The sequence below is a fragment of the Theobroma umbraticum genome, unplaced genomic scaffold (genome assembly GCF_002168275.2).
Source record: "Theobroma umbraticum cultivar Fairchild unplaced genomic scaffold, ASM216827v3 scaffold_30.0, whole genome shotgun sequence".
Lineage (NCBI taxonomy): Eukaryota > Viridiplantae > Streptophyta > Magnoliopsida > Malvales > Malvaceae > Theobroma > Theobroma umbraticum.
Genome location: NW_018397254.1, coordinates 2,600,159 through 2,623,474, shown reverse-complemented (window position 1 = coordinate 2,623,474; position 23,316 = coordinate 2,600,159). Strand labels below are relative to the sequence as shown.

The 23,316-nt window shown below is 34.8% G+C and overlaps 5 protein-coding genes and 1 non-coding gene across 7 annotated transcripts; 2 read left to right on the top strand and 4 right to left on the bottom strand.

The window, feature by feature from the left end:
* Window positions 1-228: 228 nt before the first annotated feature.
* Window positions 229-2,248, bottom strand: OZS1 (C4-dicarboxylate transporter/malic acid transport protein). Its single transcript, XM_021442722.2, has 3 exons — window positions 1,721-2,248; window positions 798-1,603; window positions 229-698 (listed from the first exon to the last, which is right to left on the bottom strand). The coding sequence occupies exons 1-3, from the start codon at window positions 2,234-2,236 to the stop codon at window positions 296-298; spliced, it is 1,725 nt and encodes a 574-aa protein (XP_021298397.1). The 5' UTR covers window positions 2,237-2,248; the 3' UTR covers window positions 229-295.
* Window positions 2,249-3,637: 1,389 nt separating this feature from the next.
* LOC110425661 (blue copper protein 1a-like) lies at window positions 3,638-4,262 on the top strand. Its single transcript, XM_021440600.2, has 2 exons — window positions 3,638-3,818; window positions 3,925-4,262. Exons 1-2 carry the CDS (start codon window positions 3,653-3,655, stop codon window positions 4,260-4,262), a joined length of 504 nt encoding a protein of 167 aa, XP_021296275.1. The 5' UTR covers window positions 3,638-3,652.
* Window positions 4,263-7,732: 3,470 nt separating this feature from the next.
* On the bottom strand, window positions 7,733-9,630 carry LOC110425755 (Nucleotide-sugar transporter family protein). 2 transcript variants are annotated; one of them, XM_021440756.2, is made up of 2 exons: window positions 8,849-9,630; window positions 7,733-8,764 (listed from the first exon to the last, which is right to left on the bottom strand). In XM_021440756.2, exons 1-2 carry the CDS (start codon window positions 9,274-9,276, stop codon window positions 8,206-8,208), a joined length of 987 nt encoding a protein of 328 aa, XP_021296431.1. In that variant the 5' UTR covers window positions 9,277-9,630; the 3' UTR covers window positions 7,733-8,205. The 2 variants fall into 2 exon arrangements, with proteins under 2 accessions (XP_021296431.1, XP_021296423.1); XM_021440748.2 differs by having other exon boundaries at window positions 7,733-9,629.
* A 2,812-nt stretch (window positions 9,631-12,442) lies between these two features.
* Window positions 12,443-14,086, bottom strand: LOC110418015 (growth-regulating factor 10-like). The gene is made up of 3 exons (XM_021430637.2): window positions 13,726-14,086; window positions 13,321-13,629; window positions 12,443-13,191 (listed from the first exon to the last, which is right to left on the bottom strand). The coding sequence occupies exons 1-3, from the start codon at window positions 13,772-13,774 to the stop codon at window positions 12,866-12,868; spliced, it is 684 nt and encodes a 227-aa protein (XP_021286312.1). The 5' UTR covers window positions 13,775-14,086; the 3' UTR covers window positions 12,443-12,865.
* A 700-nt stretch (window positions 14,087-14,786) lies between these two features.
* On the bottom strand, window positions 14,787-14,860 carry TRNAV-AAC (transfer RNA valine (anticodon AAC)). Its single transcript has one exon. It is a non-coding gene; the product is annotated as a tRNA-Val (tRNA).
* A 5,593-nt stretch (window positions 14,861-20,453) lies between these two features.
* On the top strand, window positions 20,454-22,341 carry LOC110412406 (geraniol 8-hydroxylase-like). The gene is made up of 2 exons (XM_021422938.2): window positions 20,454-21,493; window positions 21,570-22,341. The coding sequence occupies exons 1-2, from the start codon at window positions 20,597-20,599 to the stop codon at window positions 22,176-22,178; spliced, it is 1,506 nt and encodes a 501-aa protein (XP_021278613.1). The 5' UTR covers window positions 20,454-20,596; the 3' UTR covers window positions 22,179-22,341.
* Window positions 22,342-23,316: the final 975 nt, after the last annotated feature.

The following is a 23,316-nucleotide window of genomic DNA, read 5'->3' as shown; positions in this document are numbered from 1 at the left end:
CTTCGTTTTTGTCGCATTAGCGCTGATGTAATGGCCATTAGTTCTTCAGAATCCGGTGCTCAAGTCAAATTCATTATAGTGGGATGGCTGGATCGCTAGGATATCAGAGCTATAACTATTTATGAAATGACATAATATCTGTGGAACTCATCTAAAATATATAACCCATGGATTCATTGCTCGTTTACATTTCATATATTGAATGTGTCCTTCAAACCAACGTCCAGGAAAAGATAGATTTTCAGCTACAATCATAAAATCCTAGCATCTTGACTGCTGTGCCGGTCTCATGCTTTTAACTCCATATTGAGTCAGCTTCTACTTTCTGCTTGTGTCCGGATTGCAGCTCGTATTCAAATTCATTCTCCCCGTTGTATTCTTTGTCCACAGAGTTGTTCTTTGTTAAAGCCTGTTTTGTCCAGCGCTTTATATCATAAGCCTTCTTGAAGGGCTTCTTCTCCTTTACATGTCTTCTCTTTGTTATAGCAATGGCGAGATCATTTGGAAACAATGTCTGCCAAACAAAGGCGTGAAGAAGGGTGGACACCAATAATACAGACACCATTGCCGATGACGTGAAAGAAAGAGAGAGAGCAAGCCCCTTGCTTAAAAAAGAAGGAACCTGTTCTGCATACTTGATTGTCGCCACTGATGCAGTTGTCATTGGGAAGGTGTACGACCACCATGCCACAGAGAACCTGCAAAGTCATTGAATTACAGATTAAGAGTAAATTAAAATATATCCTCTGATCGAGGAGAAACTGTGACACTGTGATAGTGATCAAGAATTCGCTTACCTGAATCCTGTAAAGAAGTTGATCCGCACGACTAGTGAAACATAGAGGAACAATGCAATGAAAAAGCATGTCCTTGAGCAACCATCAAACTCACCATAAATACTTCCCCAAGCAATACTTGCAGCAGATGGAGCTGCAATAAACATGGAGTAGACGGGGTGCAGCTCTTTTGGCAATGCTTCACTTGTTGGCAGTCTCTGATACAGTGTTACAAACACCACAAGATAATGTGCAAAGCCAACAGACCACAAGAACTTTGCAGCTTCCATCCATCCCACCTTTGATGCTAAGATTGCTCCAACAAAATTTCCGACTACAGAAAGATGGGAAGATGGATTTGCTACCTTGCAAAGACGCCTCTTACCCCCAGAAAGCCATTGACCATAAATTTTGAGCTCGAGAAAGAAATAAGGTCCCATGAAAGCACACCAAATGGCAGGGTGCAGTTTTGCAGGTGCTAGCATCGGCGGTACGCCAATGGCAAGGAACATGCACACAACCCAGGGGGCAAAAAAGAAATTGACTCTGACAGGATGGAAGTATTCTCTTTTGACAGCTTCAAAGTAGTAAATACATTTGAGCAAGTAGGTGATGGAAACTGAGACTAGCACCGCCAGGGCTAATATCCAAAGGAAAAGGTTGATGAATGGTGTAACGTGGAGAAACTTGGTAGCTGGGCTAGTGGACAGGGCACGCCATAGAACAGCTTGGCTGCTAAGTCCAAGACAAATACCAAAGCAACCAATTGGGAAACGAAGGAGAAAGGGCCATATCTCATCTTTTGGGAGGAGAATGTCCTCGTAGTCCTGCAGCATATAAGAGCACAAAAATGAAAGTGAACGAACCCTAGACCATGAATGGAAAAATTCTAATTGAGCAGATCAAATTCATTGCATACATACATATTAACTTTAGCATGTTACCTTCACTTGATCTAGTTCAGGTCCTCTGAGAGCAGCGAAGTATCTTCCAGCTGGAACACTATTGTTAACAGACTCATCAAGACCATTAGCACCTTCAGTTCTTTGGGACTCTGTCTCTCTCTCTTTTCTCGTAGGCAGCAGAGAATTTTGCTTACTGAGAGTCGACTTGGTCCTGAAGATGTCAAAGTCTCCTTTCCTTGCTTCTCCACCAACCCTAATAGCGGAATCAAAACCTCCGAAACTACGACCACTTCTCCGGAGAACCTTTCTCTCGTCTTTGGCCTTAGCCTCCCTATCCAACACGGAAAAGCCCGTCTCTAATGACACTTGCCTGCTAAAACTTCTTTGTGGCCTCTTCAATTCTCGAAGTTTAACAGGCTTGTGCAAACCCTTTTTCACCACTTTATCTTCCATTTTGATCACTCCTTCGTCTTCTTCTTCTTCCTCCGGTAAAACTTCATGGATATCAACAAAATGAGTTTGAAAGGATTTACTAGAAGTTGCCCCCTTGTCCATTTTGTTTCTTCTTCCAAGATTCCACCAAAGAAAACAAGCAACTCAAAGTTTGTAATTCTTGTAGAGGCATGCAAGTTATAGTTTTCATATTGTTTCCTTTTTCAAGGCATCACGAAAAAGTAGAAGAAAGGTGCAGCTTCTCTAGATAGTTGGATTGATGTTTAGTTGATGAAATGGGAACCAATGCTTTCTTATGGAAAAAGTTCGGTTGCATGGGGAGATTTCTCGTGAAATCATGAAAAAATTTTTGTGGCTCCGTTTTGGTAGTGGGAAAATTATTGAACCCAAATAACTTGGATGAAAAGAAAAGAGAGGACTGTTCCATACAGTGAGAAAGAGAGAGTTTGCCTACTCCTCACGGGGGCTCAAGAGGACGAGAGACAATTGGATTTGATATCTTTGAACGAGTAACAATGAACGATTGAATGTCAACTGCTATATGTTGCGGTAACATTGAACCATCGCCATTTGGTTGTCAAGAAAATTTAATATATACGAGAAACTTTTGATATTTTTTTTTATTATCGATGATCACATGGGTTGATAAAAAAAAATTTTAATAAAGAATTTAGAGATATTTTTATTTAAAAAAAACTTATAAAAATGTGTGATCATAGCTTATATTTGTTTGTTTGAAATGAAAGATAGATTCAAGGAACTTCTTTGTGTGTACATTGCACAATACAAATTGCTTAGCATTAAGCGTCATTCCTTTTGGATGAATCAAACGTACAATATTGAGAGAAACAGTTGTCCACAGTGGAAAAAGAGCTCGAGTAATTGGTTCAACACTCTTTAGAGCCCCAATTATTGCATGGGTCACGGTGTTGTCAATGGTCCGTAGCCTACTAGAATTGCCCAAAGCTTATATTATAGTTATGACTGTTACAAAAGCAAATTGAGAGTGGATGATTGGGTTTGATCAAACAGGGAAGAAGAAATGGGAAATGCGGCCCAACCCCTTTTACTGCAAAGAAGAAATCAATTTCAAATCTAAATCCTATTGATTATATTTTTTTCTGGGGGGTGGGTGGGGAAATGGTGGCAAAATCCTTGTATAATATTCACACACGTGGCAGGCCATTGGTGCATTGTGTCGAATGAAAAAGCATAAAATTACAACTACCATTTGAAACTGTCCTACAAAAAATCCTGTGTGAAGAGCTCCAAGAATATTAATATTCTAAACCTGTTTGATTCTTGAAGCTTTTGTACGCTCTTCCATATGTTTCCGTGTCATTTGACTGTGCCGACTTCAGCCGGATCACTTATGCTGAATAAACCATACGTGCATCAGAAACCTTATAAATAAGCTGCACTTTGAACTCTTTGCAGCAAGCATTTCCACAAGTTCATCCGAAGAACACGTACATCAACAGGAAACTGAAACACAGTTGCTTGCTAAATTGTGCAGTAATGGCCTTTTCCAAGATCTTCTTCACCACTGCTGTTGTTGCTGTCTCTGTAATTCATTCAAGTTTGGCCACTGAGTTTTTGGTTGGGGATAAGAGTGGATGGACCCTTGACTTTGATTACCAAGGTTGGGCAGCAGGAAAGGAATTTCGAGTTGGAGATCAACTTGGTAAACAAATTTAAGTGTAACCTTGCAATTATTTCTCAATTCAGATGGTTTAAATATTATTTCAATTATGTGACTACCAATAAACTAAACGATTTTCTTGGTGCAGTTTTCAAGTATGCTTCGGGAGTTCACAATGTGCTCAGAGTTAATGGTACTGAATTCCAACAATGTGAAGCAGCAGACAATACTGTTCCCCTTACAACTGGAAATGATGTGATTACACTTGCCACCCCAGGAAGAAAATGGTACATTTGCGGTGTAGCCAGGCACTGCGCAGCCAGGAGCATGAAGCTTAACATAACTGTGCTTGCTCAAGGAGACTCTCCTGCTTCTGCTCCCACTCCCAGTTCACCAACACCTGCTGCTGCGAGAGGAAATGCTGCATCTAGCTTTTATGGATGGATCGTGGTCATGGTTAGCTTTGTTGGGATGGTCCTTGTTTAACGTTGCAATGATGTTCTAGATTAATTCCTGGCGCTTAAACTGTTTCGAATGTTGGATTCTTGAGTTTGCTATTTTTTCAATTTGTTATCAGTTTGTGAGAATTGGTTTGTCAGAATTGTATTAAGTCATTATCTTCTTCCATCAATAGACCTTTACTATTTCTTCCAGCTTCCAACTCTTAATTTACATATAAAAATGTTTATTCTTCAGTGATTCTCTGGCTAGTTCTTTAGAGGACAACGTTAAACCAAAGCTTTCTCAGGAACTAAATACCACTGGATTACACTTCAGACGGAGGTTGCTCAGGCATTCCTCATTTCTCATTAAGCCAAAAGCGGAGACCAGTCTTTCTTTTAAATATGATGATATTTTCTTGGGCTTCTTAAGCAGAGAAAATTGTGAACGCCTTGTACAAAAAGATTCAATGAAAACGCAGCCCAACCCACATATTTTTTAAACTGATGTGCATGTCGAGAGTTTGTGATAGTTCAGCCCATGTTGAAGGTTAAGGACAAGGCGAGATCAATGGAACATGCCTTTGACAATGAATTATCACCAATTTAAGAGGACACCAAACATGGAAAGGGAGTCGCCATCGCCAATTCTACTGACTGACATGAGATATGCAGTTAATTCCTCAAATCAGCACCTCAGGTATACCTCATGATTTTGTCAAATCTAGCTATGATCATAAACTTAGACAAGTTCAGCAATTTAAATATTGGACGAAGTCTCAATTATTTAAAACTGTGATTATGACAGATGAAAATGGAATCCCATTTTTAGAACAAAGTATAAACCCACGAGAAAATTCCAGAGTGCTGCAGTAACACGTTAAGGACGCCCCGAAAGCTTCAATTTAAATATGGCTAGAAATTTTGCACGCACCGAATCGACTCAGCCGGCCTGGTTGCTAAACATGGAAAATGCATTGTCTTTTTTGACCTTTTTGGTCCAACATTTGTCAAACTGCATTTACTCACAAGCATCAAAACCCTCTACCCTCCATCCAAACAAAATTATAGGACCTAACGTCATGATTTTATCAGAGTCATGGAGAAGTGACTGGAACTGTTCAGGACAGTTAGTCACATGCTCTGCAGTCTGGAAAAGGAGCCCACAATGTTTCACGGAGTGGGTGCAACCGACTCTTTTACAATACGTGTTGCACCTGCTGCAACCGAGGCTTCTTCAACAACCAGTAGTGACGTAAACGTGATCACCCTTACAACACCAGAATACGAAAATTTGCGGTGCTGACAGACTTCTGAAAGTGCGGGTACCAGAAGCTAGCAATTGCTTGGTTGGTCTCCTCATTTGAAGCTTTTGGTATACATAAAAAGCACTATGGCTAGGTGAAAGTTGAACCAAGGTCCAAGGATTTTTGCACCCCGCCTCCCCACCACAATTCGTCTGAATAAATCAAATGGCTGAGATCACCAACATTTTTATTTAGTCTCCGAGATAGACAGGTTATTCAGAGTTTAACCCAGACAGCAGCCGCAAACCAATGCCTAATGGAGTATAATTGCAGCATTTGGCCTTTTCATTTTTTCTTATGAATAGTTGATTAAAAGCAACGTCATATTTGCATGTACTTGGCTTGCAAGTCGTCAGCATTTTATTGTATTTTATGCAAAGCCTTGGATCATACGGAACGGGGACGAAGAAATCCATGTAACAACCCCAATTAGAGTCTTTTATTTAATAAGAATTGTTTTTTGAATGCCATTTTATTTTTTCCCTTCTTTTAAAATAATGCTTAAGGGTCTAATTGGCTCGTTAATGCCATTTTTTTCCCTTTTTTATTGATAATGCTTAAGGGTCTAATTGTCTGACATTAGATGACAAACGTCAGCTAATTAGCCTCTTAAGAGCATACTAAAAATAATATGTATATGATTGCAAGGCAGAGCCCTGTGTTGTTGGAATTGCCTTGTCCAAAGCTTCAACAGATACCCAACTTGACCGAAACAAGCCATATGTTGCACATACTAGAGCAGTTGAACTCATATTTTCTAACTCTTGCCTTTCAACCAACACAGTAAATTTAAAGCTAGCAACCACGAGAATAATGTTCCAACCACCACCAAAAGTTATGAGCAATCCTATGTCGTCCTTGCCTGATGCAACTTGCTGATTGGAAAATCCCAATCAAGCCAACACAGCAATGGGATATCTGTAAAACTTAGACCGCTATACAGATACGTGGCAAGCTACACCGAGGCAGCGGAACAGATGCCTCAGTCCTAAACAGGACAGGGAAAACGTTGCCTTCAGGGCTATTTCGTCGTTCTCAAGCTGAAGCAGATGAACACGCATCTGGTTCATATTTTTTATGATTGTCAGCTGATCAACCATTCAGACATTCACAGCCCCATTCCACGGAGTTTCCTAAATAAGACAGGGACTGCTGAATGGATTGACGTTGATTTGCCTTTCAAAATGTTCGGCTAGTAATACAGCGAAGGGGATAGCTGTATCACTCAGACTTACCAGCCAACAACAGATAAACCGAAAATTTTCAGCATGTTGTTATAAAAGCTCACATTCACATCAAAGTCAGAAGGCTCCTTAATTATTTCACAACGGAAAGGCATCCACATGGTAAAGAACAATAGGACTACTCCGATTTCCGGGCATTAGAAGTATAGGAGTTATGTCTACGGTTATTTCGTTCTTTTTCCCATGCAACTTCAAGAGTATAAGCTGAAGAACTAAATTGTGCCACTAATAATATAACAGTGTGCTAATACCTCCAAAAGTTCATTCCTTAATTAGACCTTTATTGAACAAGAACTCTCTAATTGCCATATGCCAGATTGCCAGTTGATAGAACATATAAATTCATGACATAGAAGAAGTACTTGTGCAGAAGATAAAACCAGGATTTCAGCATCGTGCATTCTTTAACAGGTCAGCAAAAAGCTGCATTTTACTCGCTTGCTGCTAGTTGCCTGGAAGGGAAATATGGAATCTCGCCAAACCTTTAACACTGGAGCGGTTGTTAAAAAGATTCCAAAGTTCTTCACACTTTTATTGAAAGTAGTAACAAAAGTGAATGGTCAATGACCTCAAGCTTATCAAGAAATAGGCCCTAGGCAGATTTCATCATTCATCAATTTGATTTGAAGTTATCCCTTTTGTTTTCAACATCATATTCAATACGGAAAATGAAAAGCTTGATGAGAAATAAATGTGAGCAATTGACAAATTAACATTGGACGGAAAAAATCCACATTGTGGATCACAAGATGAACTTTCAAATGGTATATTGAAGAAAATTCTATTCAGATTCTCAGGACACCTGGAAAATGCACCAAAATTTCATTCTCAGGCAGTTGCATCATAGAAAAACATGTTTTCTTCTAAAAGCCCAATTCAAAGGATTAATTCCAAAAACAGAATACCAAAAAATGGAATTCTTTCAAACCAAAAAACAGGACCAAAGAATGTCAACCATGCATATATTTAAGGTGCAAAACAATAGCAAATTTCATGAACAGAAGACTAAAGTCAAGAATGCAAAAGCAGGAGATATATCTAACATATAGAAGCGGGAGAACTTTTTCTCCCAACTAGAGCACAGAGAAATGAATATTTGAATTGAGTCTTCTAGCTGTCCGTAAAGCAGCAAAACAATATATAAGATTACAAGCAGGGGAAAAGTGAAAGAGAGAATTTTATTCTCTTAAACCACCCCAATAACAAAAGAAAAAAGAGCATCTGACCCTTTTCCTTTTCATTTTCCTCCATCGTCCTATACAATCCAATCACAATTTTCTTTAATCCAAATTCTCTTCTTTGATTCTTTCCCTCCATTTAAATCTAATCAAAAATAAAAAGCAAGAAATTATAGCGAAAAATTAAAAAAAAAAAAGAAGAGCCGCACCCGTGTTTGTGGCAATCAAAATGAATCCCATCCTTTCTTTTGAACTTATTCTCAGTGTGTTGTGACTTTAGATCTCTTCTTTGCCTCACTGTAAAGCACAACTCCCATAACCGTAACAGCGAATCCAGTCATCCCCATCACGGTCACCGGATTCCTGAAGATCATAACCGACACAAACGCTGCCACTGCAGCTTTAGCATTGCCCAAAACCTGCAAGGTAAGGGCACTGGTATGCTTGGTAACCAAAAAATTTGTCAAATTCACCAAATAAGCCACCGTAGCATTCCCTAGCAACAAGAAAATAATAAAAGAATCACTCCTAGCTTTCTCGAGTGTGACTCGTGCAACATTCCCTTCAATATATAGGGTAAATGGTAACAAAATCATTGCTGCCATGGGCGCCATATACAACAACAAGTTCATGGAATGTAGCTTCTCAGCTTCACTAGTTAACAAGATCCCTTGAACCACTGATTTCAAAGCACGACCAGCAGTAGAACCAATGCAAACCAAGAAGCCAAACAGGTTAAACAAAGGCTCACTATTGCTAGCCAAAACGATCCCAAAAACCACAGGCAAAAGCGCAAAATAAACCTCAGCAGATTCCTTCCTGCAAGTGATTAAGAAAGCGAAAATGGCAGTGAAAAAAGGGGTCGTCGCACCAATAGCTTGGTTAAACGACACCGGAATGTACCTTAACGAAGTGTTGCCACACACCACAGAGAAACAAAAAATACCACTCAAAGCAAAGATCTTGAAAAACTGCTTCCTTGACAAAATGTGTTGCCTTGGAACTATTTCAAGGAAGTTAATCGCGACGTAACTGTAACAAGCACATGAGATCATGTGAAGCATAGTGAGAAAGATTGGATAACGGTAGCCATAAAAGCTGAGCAGATACTTGTTAAGCAAAAGGACCCCAATGTTGGACATGAACCATGAAGCAATGATCAGGGCAGTTAAAATGGTAGGAGAGAGATGGGATCCAACGCTGTAGAAGCTGTTTCTATCATCACCAGTTGGGGTAGCCGGAATGTCCAACACCTGGTGGTCGGCGGTGGCGGTTGAGTCCAATCTTGGGTTGCTCATCCTCCTTGTCGTCCATGTTTGCGCTTCCACCATTTGGGTTTTTTGGGATGACAGTGAAGATAGTAACTTTGAGCTCAGACTCAACCTTTTTTTTTTTTTCCCCCCTAGGTTTTCTCCTCTCTCCCCAAGAATCAGGACATGAGAAACAGAGAGAGAAAGAAAGAGTTTTTTTTTTCTCTTTTTTCTTTCGTTGTGTTTGTGAGGCTGGTTAGATCTGGAGGAGTGAGCAGAGGAGGATATGATCAGCGAGATGATCTGATCAAAGGGTGGAGATTTAGATTTGGGAAAATGGAGAAATGGGAATCGTCGGATTGCAAGAAAGGGCAACTGATGGAATACAAAAAAACATGAAAGTATTAATTAGATTTCCTGGTAAAAGGAGCTTAAATGTTTGGGCAGTGTCGGTAATGGATTCGCTAGCAAGACTCTGGTCTGAATCTGACCAAATTTCCCTTTTTAATTTTTATTTTTATATTATTCACTACTACAATTTATCACTAGTATTTCAGTTTTACTTTTACAGTGTGACGAGTTTATTACCGTGTGTCTTTTACGGTAAAGTGACAAAATGTACAACGTATGTGAAGATGTTACACGTGTGATTTTTGGCTTCCCTATAATTTTTGATCCATGGTTTTACCTTGCGAAGTAAATTAAGGCTACCGTGTCAATAACAAAACAAGGGACAATAACATTACAAAGAATATAAAATTTTTTATTTCATTAATGACATTATAAAGAAACTCGTAACTTAGTATTATATAAAGTCAATAAATATAAATTGATGAATTATTGGTATATAATATTAGCACCAAGTATGTAATTTTTAATTAGATTGATTATAATATTGGTTAGGATTATTAAAAGGCCAATGATGGTAAGAGCATTTGATGTAAACCGCATTTTAAGATCATTGGGGTAAATATATATATATATATATATATAAGTACTTTAGGAATCAGAGCAGGCAAAATTAGATTTTTGGGTTACCTGAAAATCTATAACTCTTTTTATATATTTGAGATTTTTTATTTTTTAAAATTAATTATTTTATATAAATATGGATAAATTTCACGTTCATTTATTGGAATTTCAATTTCTCATATGATATTTTATTATTTTTTCACAATTAGCACATAATTAATATATTTTTTTCTCAAATAGTAGTTTAGGGATAACTTTTGTTTTTATAGAGATTAAACTATTGTTTTACTTAATAAAATTACTCAAATAACCTCAATTCAAACTTAACTTATTTATCCACATTTAAAGATGTTTTTGTAATTTTATTAAACAAACTTAAGAGCCTAATATTTTCTAGTGACAGAACTAGTAAAATTATCATAAAATGTTAATTGAGAAAAATATATCTAAAATGTGATAATTGAAAAAGGAATCACATAATATTATTTGAGAAAAATTAAAATCACAAAAAATGTTACTTTATAAATAAATAATGTCTTTGTAAAGTGGTGGTTATCTTACTAAGAAAATAAAATGGGCAATTCACCTCTATTTTGATGCTTAATTATGATTTGGAAAATAAAGGTTTTGAAATTTTTTAGTAACTAATAAAAGTGATTATTATCACATTATCATAAGTATGACTAGCCACTAGGGATGATAGATCATTTTCTCGTAACTATGTTATTTGAGCAACTTAAACAACAAGCAACTTAGCGCGTGCATAATAGCAAGGGTGGAATCAACTAATTTTTATTAGCAAGGTTAAAGATGAAGAAAAATAAAAGTTAAAAATTTTTAAAATTAATATGTTAAACTTTAAAAAAAAATTATAATAAATAATAATTTTATATAACAAGTAAATAAAAAAGAATAAAAAAGAAAAGTTTATAATAATCTTTGAAGGAAAGTTATATTTGACGATATTTTTTGAATTTTAATTCATCAATTATTAAGTCTATATTGAAAAAACTAATAACATATTTTTCAATATAAACAACTAAATTATTTACAAGAAGCTTATAATCCATTTTGTTCTAAAGTCTTATTTTCATAATTTTTATTATTGAAAAAATACACTTTATTGTTATTGTAGAAACTGAAACTATTAAAAGAAGATGAATTAATCTATCAAGCAAGATTAATAAAAAATTATATATCGATGAAATTTTAAATAACAATTAACAGTGCAATATAAGAACTTATATTTAAAAATTATATAATAATTGTTTAATTTTTAAATATTAAAATTATAAGAAATAAAATTCACATAACAGAAAAAAGAAAAACATGATAAGTAAAAGATATAACATACGTAATAAAAAAAAGAGAAAAAGAACATGTTTGATGGTTTGTATAAATTTAGAAAAGAAAGTTTATAAAAACTATGAATATATGAGTAAATAGAATAAAAATAAAAAAAATAAATGATAATAATAGAAAAAAAATATAATAAATAAAAAAATTATTTTGAAGAACAAACAAAATAAAAAAGATATAAAAAATAAAAATTATAAAAATTTTGCTTACGTTGTTCCGCCCCTGCGCATCGTATAAAAACTTCAGCTAAAGACAATTAAGCAGCCTAAAGCAACTTTCATAACTTCTCATAGTCTACGTAAGTACAAAAAAAGAAAAGGAACAAAGAAAAAACGTAGGTGTTGATGAATAGTCCATGTGCGTCGGCTGATATAAGGCAAGGCCCATGCTTTAGCCGAAGGGTCTAATCATAAGATTGACGTTAAACCTTTACGTCCGAGCATTTTAATGGGGCAAATCATTCTTGCTCTTTATCCTTCCAGGCATATGTTGAAATTCTACTATTCCATTTAAAGGTTGCTTTGAAAGCATATAAATAGTAATAAATATAGACCTTTTTTCATAAAAATTTGTTTATTTTAAAACTTGGTAAAACAAATAGCGAAGTAATTAGGTCATAGAGGGCATTAATTAATAAAATAAATAATCAAGAAAACAAACAGAAAAAGCCCTATGTTGGATTTGGATGTGTTGGGCTTTGTTTGGTATCAGGAATAAATGTTGAATTTGGGAGCCCAAACTGTAGCATTTGGATGCAAAACTTTTTCATTTTGGGTACCATTTTCTTGGACACTGAAACTTTAAGGTTCCTGCCCGCAATCCTTCGGTTATCCTTCTGTCATTATTGCTGTATTATGCACTGAAAAGTAAGAAAGAAAGTCTGAGATTGAGAAGATGAAAACGTAGACACTAGATGTAGAAGACATAGGAGTTTGAAGCATTATAGTTTTGGACCCACTGTAAATCTGAACGCTACATATAGGCATACAACACTGCTGACTACCATACCCTTTATTCCAACTACAGAATTAGAAAAGGCCACAGCTGACCAAAAATGGGTGCAAGTGCCAAGATAACTATTGTCACGCTTCGAGGCCAGTTTAGATCAGATGATGGAGCGCATGCTTCTCACCCTTTTCACCAAGCAACCCAACAAACACCATTAATGTCTCTCACGTTTGAAACATTACATCAAAACAAAATCAAAGTCTCTACACCTTCCTAAGGCTTGAGCTACTAATTAACGAAGTCTACCAAAATCTGTCATCTTTAAATCCTGCAATCGTCCACAAGTCTTGATACTGTAGAGAAGGTTCAGCTTTTGGATTTAATTACCCCCTCACAGAACACTCTTTGGAGAGAAACCGATGAAGCTAGAAGAGAGATGGGTGCCACTACTGCTACTGCTATCCACTTGGAGAGATATGGAGAGGTTGGTATCAGCATTAGTACGGCTACTTCTGATACTTGAAGTAGTAGCTTGAGAAGCTTCCACAAGCTTTCTTGAACGCTGCCGCCCTCTGTGCATGTGCCTCTCACAGTACTTGTGATCTGGGACTGCTTCTTTGCTACACCTCCATTTCTTCCCATCTGTTCTTCTACATCTTCCGGGCTCTGGATCCAGCCCATTCTTATACTCCAACTGCAAGGGTCCGCAACCCAAAACTGGACCAAGACCAAAGGAAAAAAAAAAAGAAAAGAAAACTTCTTTATTAATTCTGACCAGTTAACCCAGAATATATAGAAAACTGTAGGAGTAGAAAATTTTGTAGGGAGCTGATTTTGGGTACTTACAGCCAGAATAGAGTTGATAAGGATTGCCATGGAGGCCACCAACAGAACCAGCAAAACTTTTCCATATAGGCAGAAGAAGATGGTGGGGCACAGGAAGTCCAGCTTCCATGTACTTGTAGATGAGAGATTGAAGCTGTAGTTCCTGCAGCTGAAAAACTGTGAACCCACATGATTTGCTGAACCCAGTTGGTCTATGACCAGACCCACATCCAAGCTCAAGACCTAGCCCAAGTGGAGGTGACCCTTCTCCTCCACTCAACCTATTACTCTCCATGTTCCAAGAATCACCCAAATTTGTAAGCCCAATCCCTGAAAAAAAAAAAAACTAATTAACACATGATAGCCAAAATATTTAAGAAATGGAGTAATTTGTGCCTGAGAATGAGAGAGAAAAAGAAAGGTTACCAAAGTCTGCAAAACGGGCAATCTTGAGAGGTGAGTCTTGGGGCTCCATCTCTTGCGTATAGGCATAAATCCGAGAAAAATGAAGGGTCAAAGAACAGAAGAGAACAGGTGCAGTATGGCCTGCAACATACACTGAATTAACAGTAAAGGTTAAAGATAAATCCTCTCTGAAAGCTGCAGCAGTAAGAATAGATTTTTCAAGTCAGAAAATTTTAGTTCATGGCAGAGGAAATGGGATGGATGGGATGGGCTAATGGGTATCTTCTTAAAAGTGTTTCTGTGACAAATAAAAAAATAAGCCGTTGTTTATAAAAAAGACAAATGCAGCAATGACACCAAGCACGCCCCAGTTGTCTGTCTATGAATCCTTGTTCCTATCCAACAAAGAGAGAGATAGAAGACATTAAAGTGAGACTGAAAGTCTTCTGACATGTCAGGAAACTCCGCAGGTGTTTGCAGAAACAAACGCGTTTGTCAGGCCATGAGCCATGACAGAAGAACCTGGGACCCGCAATAGGACAAGGAGGACAGCCTTTTGGCTTCCTCTTCCTACCACTTACGAACAACAGTTTCATCATAACCAGATACCTATCAGAACGCGTGAGCAACACCTTAAATTTTGAAATGATTCACTCCGCACTGGCAGTCTTGCACATGAACTGGGGAAAGTGCCCGGAAAAAGAGTGATGTCATGGATTTGGTCAATTAGTTACCGTTTCACTTGGTTACCTCGGTTGCTTTTTAACCCATGTCTCGTAGACATAGAAGCCAGCCAGATACAACGAATTGTACCCTTCAAATTTTCTGATTTGCTTGCAATGCTGCATTATTGATTTTTCAGTGTTTGTTTAGCAAGCAACAATAGGTACGAATTGATACTATCATCAACCAAATATAAAGACATGTATTTGTACTTAACTTGTACTTTCAATCGTAGCTTGCTACAGCTGTGGCAGCTGGTCATTGCTTTCATTTGATCAATGACCATTATTTTCAGTTTTGAGTGTCCAGCCACTTAAGAAAAGTATTATTACTATATGGCTAAGAAACACCACTAAAAATGGCGTCGCCCGGACTCGAACCGGAGACCTTCAGTGTGTTAGACTGACGTGATAACCAACTACACCACGACACCCTCAGTGTCTGAGTCATTTAACCTTTAATATTTGACAAAAATGGAAAGCAACTTTAGTTTGCTCACTCCCGGACAGCTACAACGAGACAGGAAGTAAAACGTTAAGTTTAGAATTCTCAAGTATATTCCTTTTGGCTAAGTGGAAGATGCACAACCATAAGCAATGGCGGTGACAGGTGACCCACAAATTTCGTCAGTTTTTGTTTTGATTCTTATGATGAATTACTGCTAAAACGTCTGCTGGACGTGGCATTCTTCGCAAATTTCAAGCAATTTTGAAGGAATTGGATACAACGTTGGTTCTTTTGCATGGGGCAGACTGCAGAAGGTTAACTGGACTTTTTTTCTTCATGAAATTTTGAAGTGCAACATTTGGCCTATGTTCCTTTCCTTTTGCAGATATTCTTTGCAATATGTAGCTGATTAGTTCCATTGTTTTTATACAAAAATTTGCTTGCCAATTTTTACGTTTATATTCCGTCCTTGCTTAATTTACACGTATAGAAAAACTTAAGACTATTCTGAATGCTTGTTGGTCCTTCTTTTAGGTGTTTGATATATTTGAGGACTTGAGATCTAAGAGCTATTTCCCACGGCGCTATTAAAACAAAAGCTTGTGCTATTATATCATATGTGGATGAACTTCTAAAACCTTAGAATTTGGGAATTCTGTAGACTTTATTAATTGCAGAAGATGGGCATGCAACGAGAAATTCTAAATATAATCCTCCTTGCATATTTACTGATTGCAGGGAAAAAGTCATTGAGTTTTTTGGTGAGTAGGGCAATTGCTTATAATGTCATTCTTTTTTTCTTTTATTATGAAAGATACTTATAATGACATTCTTATTTCCCCTTTTTTCATTGTAATACTACGGAGTGTACAAGGCTTTGCAATTATTGCTCAAACTATAGAGCATGATCTAGGGTCTTGATTTTGTATCAGGGACCTTTTATTTCTCTGGGGATTATCATGCAGTATCAGGCTGTGAGAGAGCGACCGTAGAGCAGCATGTTCTCTGTTACAACTACTGAGCTAATACACTTGCTGCCCCTATTTGAGGTTGAAGGATTCGGTATTGATTTTGCCTTCTCTCGTGAAAATGAACAAATTGGTAGAGGTTGGAACTATGGTATATGTCTCAAAATGGGAAAGTTTATCACTTCTGAATCGCTTTCTTGTTTTGTTGATCTTGCAATTGGAATGCATTCCGATCCACTCCTTTAAAAGAGCCAACAGGTTCAGCTATTTGGAAACCATATTGCTTCATGATCCATATATTAGCTGGAAATAGAACTCAAGCGTGCATTCATGAATAGTCTATTTGTGGAAGATGACTACCTTTCTAGCAACGTGATTGAGCTTGATGCTCTACAATGCAGTGATGTTTTAGATATACTTTCTGAATATCAGTGAAGTACAATACGAAGATTTTTCAAATTGATATTCTATATTTGCTTTTGGTTTTGGTTAGTACCTTATCATTTATTCCCACTATTTTCTACTTTTTCTGCTATCATTAGTCAGCAAACTTTCTCTTAAAGGCATAAAAACTTTTAAGATCTGCATGTTTATCTTCCTATTGATTAAGTTGTCATCCTTGCGTTATTGTTTCTCAAGCTTTAAAAGGCTTGACAGATTATTTTTGAAGTTGAATCTTGCCACTTTATCACTCGAACTGAACGTTTATAAGAGTCAGCCAGTGTGTTGATAGGAATTTGATTTGTATGCCCAAATGGTTTTAGATTAAAGGCTTCAGTAATCTCCTCCTTAGCAAAGGCATCTGCTGGGTTTGTAGCACTGAATCTTTACTTTTGAGGCAGTGTACCCTGAAATTACTAGGATCTCATCTGAAAAGCATGTCCCAGGACCCCTTTTGCTGCTGCGACTGATACAAATTCAACCATGTCAGCAGTCATAAGTCAACTTTGTATAAGGTTATGGTATTTGATATCCTTTATAATTTTGATATGCGTTATGTTAATTTAATTTGTGTTTATTGTTGATATTTATTCCGATAAAAATGAGTTATTAGTTGGTTTGCATAAAAACGTCTACATAAGCGTCGCATGAATTATCTTATATTTAAAAAAAAAAAATGTAGTTCGTGATAATTGGTATTAGAACAGATTCTAAGTATCAACGATGTGTCACTAAAAATAGTGGGTTCTTGTTGAACTGTGAGAGGATGTCACGGTTTTAGTATAGACGTGAATCCCATGTCATCGAGATAATGCTCTTTGCAAGTAGAACCACAAAGTCCCATATTAAAAAAAAAAAACTCCAAACGGAAAATAAGAGAAGATATTATGATTTTAGAGAGAGGAGTCATGAATCACACATCGACTATATATTAGAGTGATTTGAAAATATAAAAAATCTTACCACCTTCAATCTGAGTCGTGTTTTGTTTAATAAAATCACAAATAAGAAGTTGATATGGATCATGAGATTAAAGACTTATATTTATTTAAGATCAACTTTAAAGTTTTTTTAATCCAAGAAAAAGATGCTTGGCCCAGCCAGATCCATTAAAAAGATTTTGACATAAACGAAGACAAAGGTGTTTCTAATTGTTTAGACATTAGATTTCAGAAGCATCCAATTTAATATTGTGTAATAGTTGTACTTTAGCTGTTTAACCTTAAGTTCTGGTCAGCTCCTTAAAAATTGGAGATGATGAGGACTTTAACAATACCAAAAAGTCTTCAATGTCTAATAATTTCATTTTCACGCAACAAATCTTTTTTTTTTAATGTTTTATTCTGATAGCGAAAAGGACTAATGGAGATTTGGAAACAGATTATAGCATAAATTATTCCAGAGCACAACTGAGGATAAGATATTAAAAGGATTTGTTAACATGGCCGATCGTTTGCTCAGTCGATTTTTCTTTTTAAATGGTTAGAAAAAAATAATTATAATTTTATATATATAATAGTTTAATATATTTTATATATACATATATTTAATTTATACAAAATAATTACTATAGTTTATAATAAATTTTATTTATATGATTACTCTTAATAATTTTATTAGTTATTATTTTAATTTTTATACCATATAGTTTATAATTATTTATTATTTATACAAATTTTGATATAAAATATTATAAAATATAAGTTGTGTTATTAATTTCACATATATATAATAAAATAATACATATAAATATATACTATTTAAAATTAACATATTGCTTATACTAATTAATATTTTATAAAATAATAACTTCAGTTAATAATTAATAAATAATATATTATAAATCAAGAACAAAATAATATCAATTTTATTTACAATTTGATAGTATTAAATATATTATATTTTATATTAATGTCTAATATATTATGAATATATAAAGATATTATTATTAATAACTATTCATTATAAACTAAAGTTTAATATAAATATATTAAAGTTTATTATTATTAATAATTATTCATTTATTAATAAAATATAAAATATTTAAACTTTTGTTGATGTAAAGACTCAATGATCTTGTGGTAGTTTTATTTTGTGGATGTTAATTTTATTATCTTTGATTTTTTATTATGTTGAATCTTAAATGTTAATTTGATAATTTATGTGAAAAAACATAATTCTGTGAGTGAAGGAACAAATGTATATTTTTTTATGTTTAAATTATTTGTATATTTTATAATTATGAATAAAATTTACAAATTTTAATATTATAATTTACAAAAATAAAATAAAATTTTAATTTATTAATCTAAAATCGAATCAATTTAATCAATTTTATATTTAGTTGATTTAATTTTTTTTATATTTAATAAATTTTTAAAAATATTTAATTTATTTAATTTTAAATATGATAAATCAAACCACTACATTTGCTTAGCCTGTACCAGTCCACCATAACCCATAGAAAGACTTAATTTTCTATCTTTATAATTTTGGCCACATCTTTGACAATCTTTTGGGGCTTCCTAATTTTGCCACGTTTCCTAGCCTTGAAGAAAGGGTGTGGCAAGGAAAACTCAAACTGCAGGAGACAACGGTGGTGGCTAGGCTTTTTTTAGAAAGAGAGGAAATCGGTGGCAGAAGGAAGGGGAAGAGAAGAAAAGAGGAAACGGAAAGAAAGAGGAAGTCTGCCAGAAAGGCTTAGGCCGGCGAGGGTGATGGGGCTGGCGACCGAGTAAGGGACAGAGGGCTTAGAGAAATGGGTTCGCCACCGCAGGTAATGGAACAGAGTAAAAATGAAGAAAAGAGAAAGGCGTTGGCAACTAGGATTAGGTTAAAATTTTGTATAAAAATTAAAATAACGTGATTTTATAATGGATGTAAAAAAAAAAAATCGGTTCAGGTTTAGTTATTTTATTTTTTTTATTTGTAATTTTTTTATGTATGAATTAAACTTATGAAATTAGGATAAAAATAAAAAGTGAAACAATTTTTTTTGATATATAATAAAAAATGAAAAATTATTTGAATAAAGTTAATTATGAATTATCAAAATTATTGGAGGATCTCAAAATTATTTTCACAAGATGGATTAATTCTAAATACCTATAAAGGCATAAGATAAAAATGTAGTTATTAAAAAATTTCATCATTAAAATTAAAATTTTTTTAATAAGTGTAATTAATATTTATTTTTTTTATTTTCAAAAAATATTCATTTGATTTTAATAAGTTTATTGTACAAATTATGTAACTTATCAATTACTACTTTTAAAATATTATATTTTCTCAATATATATTTTATTTCGTTATTAGAATAATATAATTAACAAAATATGATTATATCAAATTAGCATATATTAAATATAAAAAATCAAATATTTTAAAAAAATTATTTAAATAAAAAATTTAGCTTACATTTAAAAATATTTAAAAAATATTATTTTTAAAATAATTATCTTTAATTTATTACTATTATTATTTATCATACTTTTAAATTTAAAATTATTTTTCTTTTGTTATTATTATTTATAATATAATGTAATTTAAAATTATTTTTAATAAAAAAATCAACACCCGTGGAAGCGGGGCACCACTCAAGTAACTTAATATATGTATCCTTAACCTTCACCAATCGAGTCGCAGCAATCATCCCCTTGGTGTGCATCACGTTTTATTCACATGGTTCTAATTTGTTTACACTAAAATTTTTAGAAACCAGGCCCAGCACGGATCTGACGTTTACTTTGTTTGAGCGAGGGAGAGACTAGAGAGACAGACAGAGACAGAGACGGACACAGAGACAGAGACGGGATAAGAATAATGTAATTAGAATAATGTAAATTTTATTTCGTTATTAGAATAATGTAATTAACAAAATATGATTATATCAATATTAGCATACATTAAGATATAAAAAATCAAATATTTTTTTAAAAAATATTGAAATAAAAAATTTAGCTTATATAAAAAAATATTTTAAAAATATTATTTTTAAAATAATTATCTTTAATTTATTATTTATAATTTTTTTAAATTTAAAATTATTTTTCTTTTATTATAATTATTTATAATATTATGTAATTTAAAAATATTTTTAATAAAAAAGTCAACACCCGTCGAAGCGGGGCACCGCTCAAGTAACCTGATATATATATCCTTGATCATCACCAACCAAGTCGCAGCTATCCACCTTGGTGTGCATCATGTTTTATTCACATGGTGCGAATTTGTTTACAATAAATTTCTAGAAACCAGGCCGAGCGCAGAGCTGACGTTTACTGTGTTTGAGCGAGGGAGAGACAGAGAGAGAGATGGACTTCTGGACGAGTTCCTTTCTATGTCTTTTGTCGACCTGGGTCCTGGTTCAAGCTTTCCGTTCAATTAGAAGGGGAAGCAAAGCAAGTCATATCAAGCTTCCACCTGGTCCACGGCGGATCCCAATATTCGGAAATCTGTTCGATCTTGGGGACAAACCCCACAAGTCCTTGGCTGAGCTTGCAGAGATTCATGGTCCTCTAATGAGTCTGAAAATAGGCAGCTTAATCACTGTAGTTATTTCCTCAGAAAACATGGCAAAACAAGTCCTGCAAAAGCACGACCTCACATTCTCTAACCGAACTATTGTCGATGCTATCCGAGCCTGCCAACACCATGAATTCGGGTTGCCTTGGATACCTGTTTCGCCACTTTGGAGAACCCTTCGAAAGGTATGTAATACTCATCTTTTTACCGGTCAGAAACTCGATGCCAATCGACACCTGCGTCGTAAGAAGATCCAAGAACTCATCGCCTATGTTCAGAAAAGTTGCCACCCAGGTGAAGTAATTAACATAGGCCAAGCCGCTTTCAATACTACACTCAATTTGCTGTCTAACACTATTTTTTCTATGGATTTGGTTGATCCAAATTCACCTACTGCGCAAGATTTCAAGAAAACTGTGTGGGGTGTCATGGAAGAGGCAGGAAAGCCTAATTTGGCGGATTATTTCCCTCTTCTTAGAAAGATTGACCCGCAAGGTGTAAGGCGCGGAATGACTATTCATTTTGAGAAGTTACTTGATCTTTTCGGCAAAATGTTTGATGAGCGATTGCAGTCAAGAAAAGCACAGGGTTCTACTGCATCAAATGATGTTTTGGATACTCTGCTTGACATTATTGAAGGCAACATAGAGGAGCTTAATAAAACGCATGTTACACATTTGCTTCTGGTAATATTTTCTCTTTCTTTGATCTGTTGGTACCATCATTTGGGACTACAAATGATTTAACCATGTAACATGGCAGGTTTTATTTGTTGCCGGAACTGATACAACATCAAGCACGTTAGAGTGGGCAATGGCAGAATTACTACGAAATCCACAAGTTTTACTTAAAGCTAAAAAAGAACTAGAGCAAGTTATTGGCAAAGGAAATCCGGTCGAGGAATCGGACATAAATCGTTTACCTTACTTGCAGGCAATTATCAAAGAAACCTTCAGAATGCACGCGACTGTGCCTCTGTTACTCCCTCGCAAAGCTGGAGCAGATGCAGAAATTTGTGGCTTCACAGTTCCAAAGGGTGCACAGGTGTTGGTCAATGTATGGGCTATAGGTAGAGATCCAAGCATTTGGGAGAAGCCTAGTGCTTTTATGCCAGAGAGGTTCTTGGGGTCAGACATTGATGTCAAAGGCAGGGACTTTGGGCTCATTCCATTCGGTGCGGGACGCCGAATATGTCCCGGATTGCCTTTGGCAAATAGAATGCTGTATTTGATGTTAGGTTCTCTTATTCACTCCTTTGACTGGAAGCTTGAAGGTGGAATCTCTCCACAGGACATGAGCATGGAAGAAAAGTTTGGCCTCACATTGCAGCTCGCTGAACCCTTGCGGGCTATCCCTACTCTAGTGCGATAATACTGTTTCAAGTAAAATAAAGAGAAACCTCGTTTGTAATGCATTTGCTGACCTGGTTTTCTCTTTCTGTCATTTGCAGTCAAATGATTGAGCTGTGTGCTACTATATTTATTTATCCGATTTGAAAGAACAATATGTTTTTACGTTTCTTTTTCAAATAAAACTCTAAACTTTAATGTGAAATTTTAGCTTAAAGTAGTATTGATTCAAAATGGGTTAAATGCTCAAATTAGGATTAAGAGTTAAATGTTTAATTAAGGGTCAAACGTTTCAAATATAATAATTAAAGGTTAAATGTTTTTGATTTTTTACGATTAAGAGTTAAGTTGACAAGTGAATGAAACATGTATTACACGCAGTAGAAAATTATTTTGGAAATGCAATCGTTACACGCTGTGTTAAAAATTTAGTTGTTATACGTCATGGTTAAAAATGTAATTATCACTTATTATGTTGAAATTTTAATTGTTACATACTATATTGAAAAATATAATTATTACACATTATGTTGAAAATTTAGTTATTACATACCATGTTGAAAAATATAATTATTATACGTCATGTTAAACATTTAGTTGTTATACGTCATGTTGAAAAATTTAATTATTACTTGTTATGATAAAAAAGGTATAACACGTCACGTTACAATCTAAATTATTTTGACTTGACAAAAAACTTTATTTATTAAAATTACCTTTTAATATCTTACTTTTCTAAGTCGAGGTTCATGTTATGCGCTTATCTTATACGTGTCAGACATCTTTCATCATATCCCTTAATTGTAAAAAATCAAAAATATTTAACAATTAATTATTACAATTGAAACATTTAATCTTAAATTGATAAAAACTCAAAGGTTTTAACATAAATTGAGCATTTAATCATTCAGAATGCAACGGATAGCTTTGAACCATATCTCTAAAAGCTTTTCGATCTAGGTACACATGTGTTATGAGTAAAAAATTTCTTTAATTATTCTCCACATTGTACATGACACAAATGTCAGTGCTTATAAATGATTAAAAGTATGAACTTTAAAAGTGTAAATAGTGATATATATATATATATATATATTGAAAAGTAAGATACATATATTCATTAAAGATGAGATAAAAATGGGTCAAAGAGGGGGAAAAGT

Coding starts and splice junctions, on each gene's coding strand:
- OZS1 (XM_021442722.2), bottom strand. CDS start 2,236: ATGGACAAGGGGGCAACTTCTAGTAAATCCTTTCAAACTCATTTTGTT. Junction 1,604..1,720: donor CTGAACTAGATCAAGTGAAG/GTAACATGCTAA, acceptor TATATGCTGCAG/GACTACGAGGACATTCTCCT. Junction 699..797: donor AACTTCTTTACAGGATTCAG/GTAAGCGAATTC, acceptor ATGACTTTGCAG/GTTCTCTGTGGCATGGTGGT.
- LOC110425661 (XM_021440600.2), top strand. CDS start 3,653: ATGGCCTTTTCCAAGATCTTCTTCACCACTGCTGTTGTTGCTGTCTCT. Junction 3,819..3,924: donor TCGAGTTGGAGATCAACTTG/GTAAACAAATTT, acceptor TTCTTGGTGCAG/TTTTCAAGTATGCTTCGGGA.
- LOC110425755 (XM_021440748.2), bottom strand. CDS start 9,276: ATGGTGGAAGCGCAAACATGGACGACAAGGAGGATGAGCAACCCAAGA.
- LOC110418015 (XM_021430637.2), bottom strand. CDS start 13,774: ATGGAGCCCCAAGACTCACCTCTCAAGATTGCCCGTTTTGCAGACTTT. Junction 13,630..13,725: donor TGCCCGTTTTGCAGACTTTG/GTAACCTTTCTT, acceptor TTTTTTTTTCAG/GGATTGGGCTTACAAATTTG. Junction 13,192..13,320: donor TTATCAACTCTATTCTGGCT/GTAAGTACCCAA, acceptor GTCTTGGTCCAG/TTTTGGGTTGCGGACCCTTG.
- LOC110412406 (XM_021422938.2), top strand. CDS start 20,597: ATGGACTTCTGGACGAGTTCCTTTCTATGTCTTTTGTCGACCTGGGTC. Junction 21,494..21,569: donor ATGTTACACATTTGCTTCTG/GTAATATTTTCT, acceptor GTAACATGGCAG/GTTTTATTTGTTGCCGGAAC.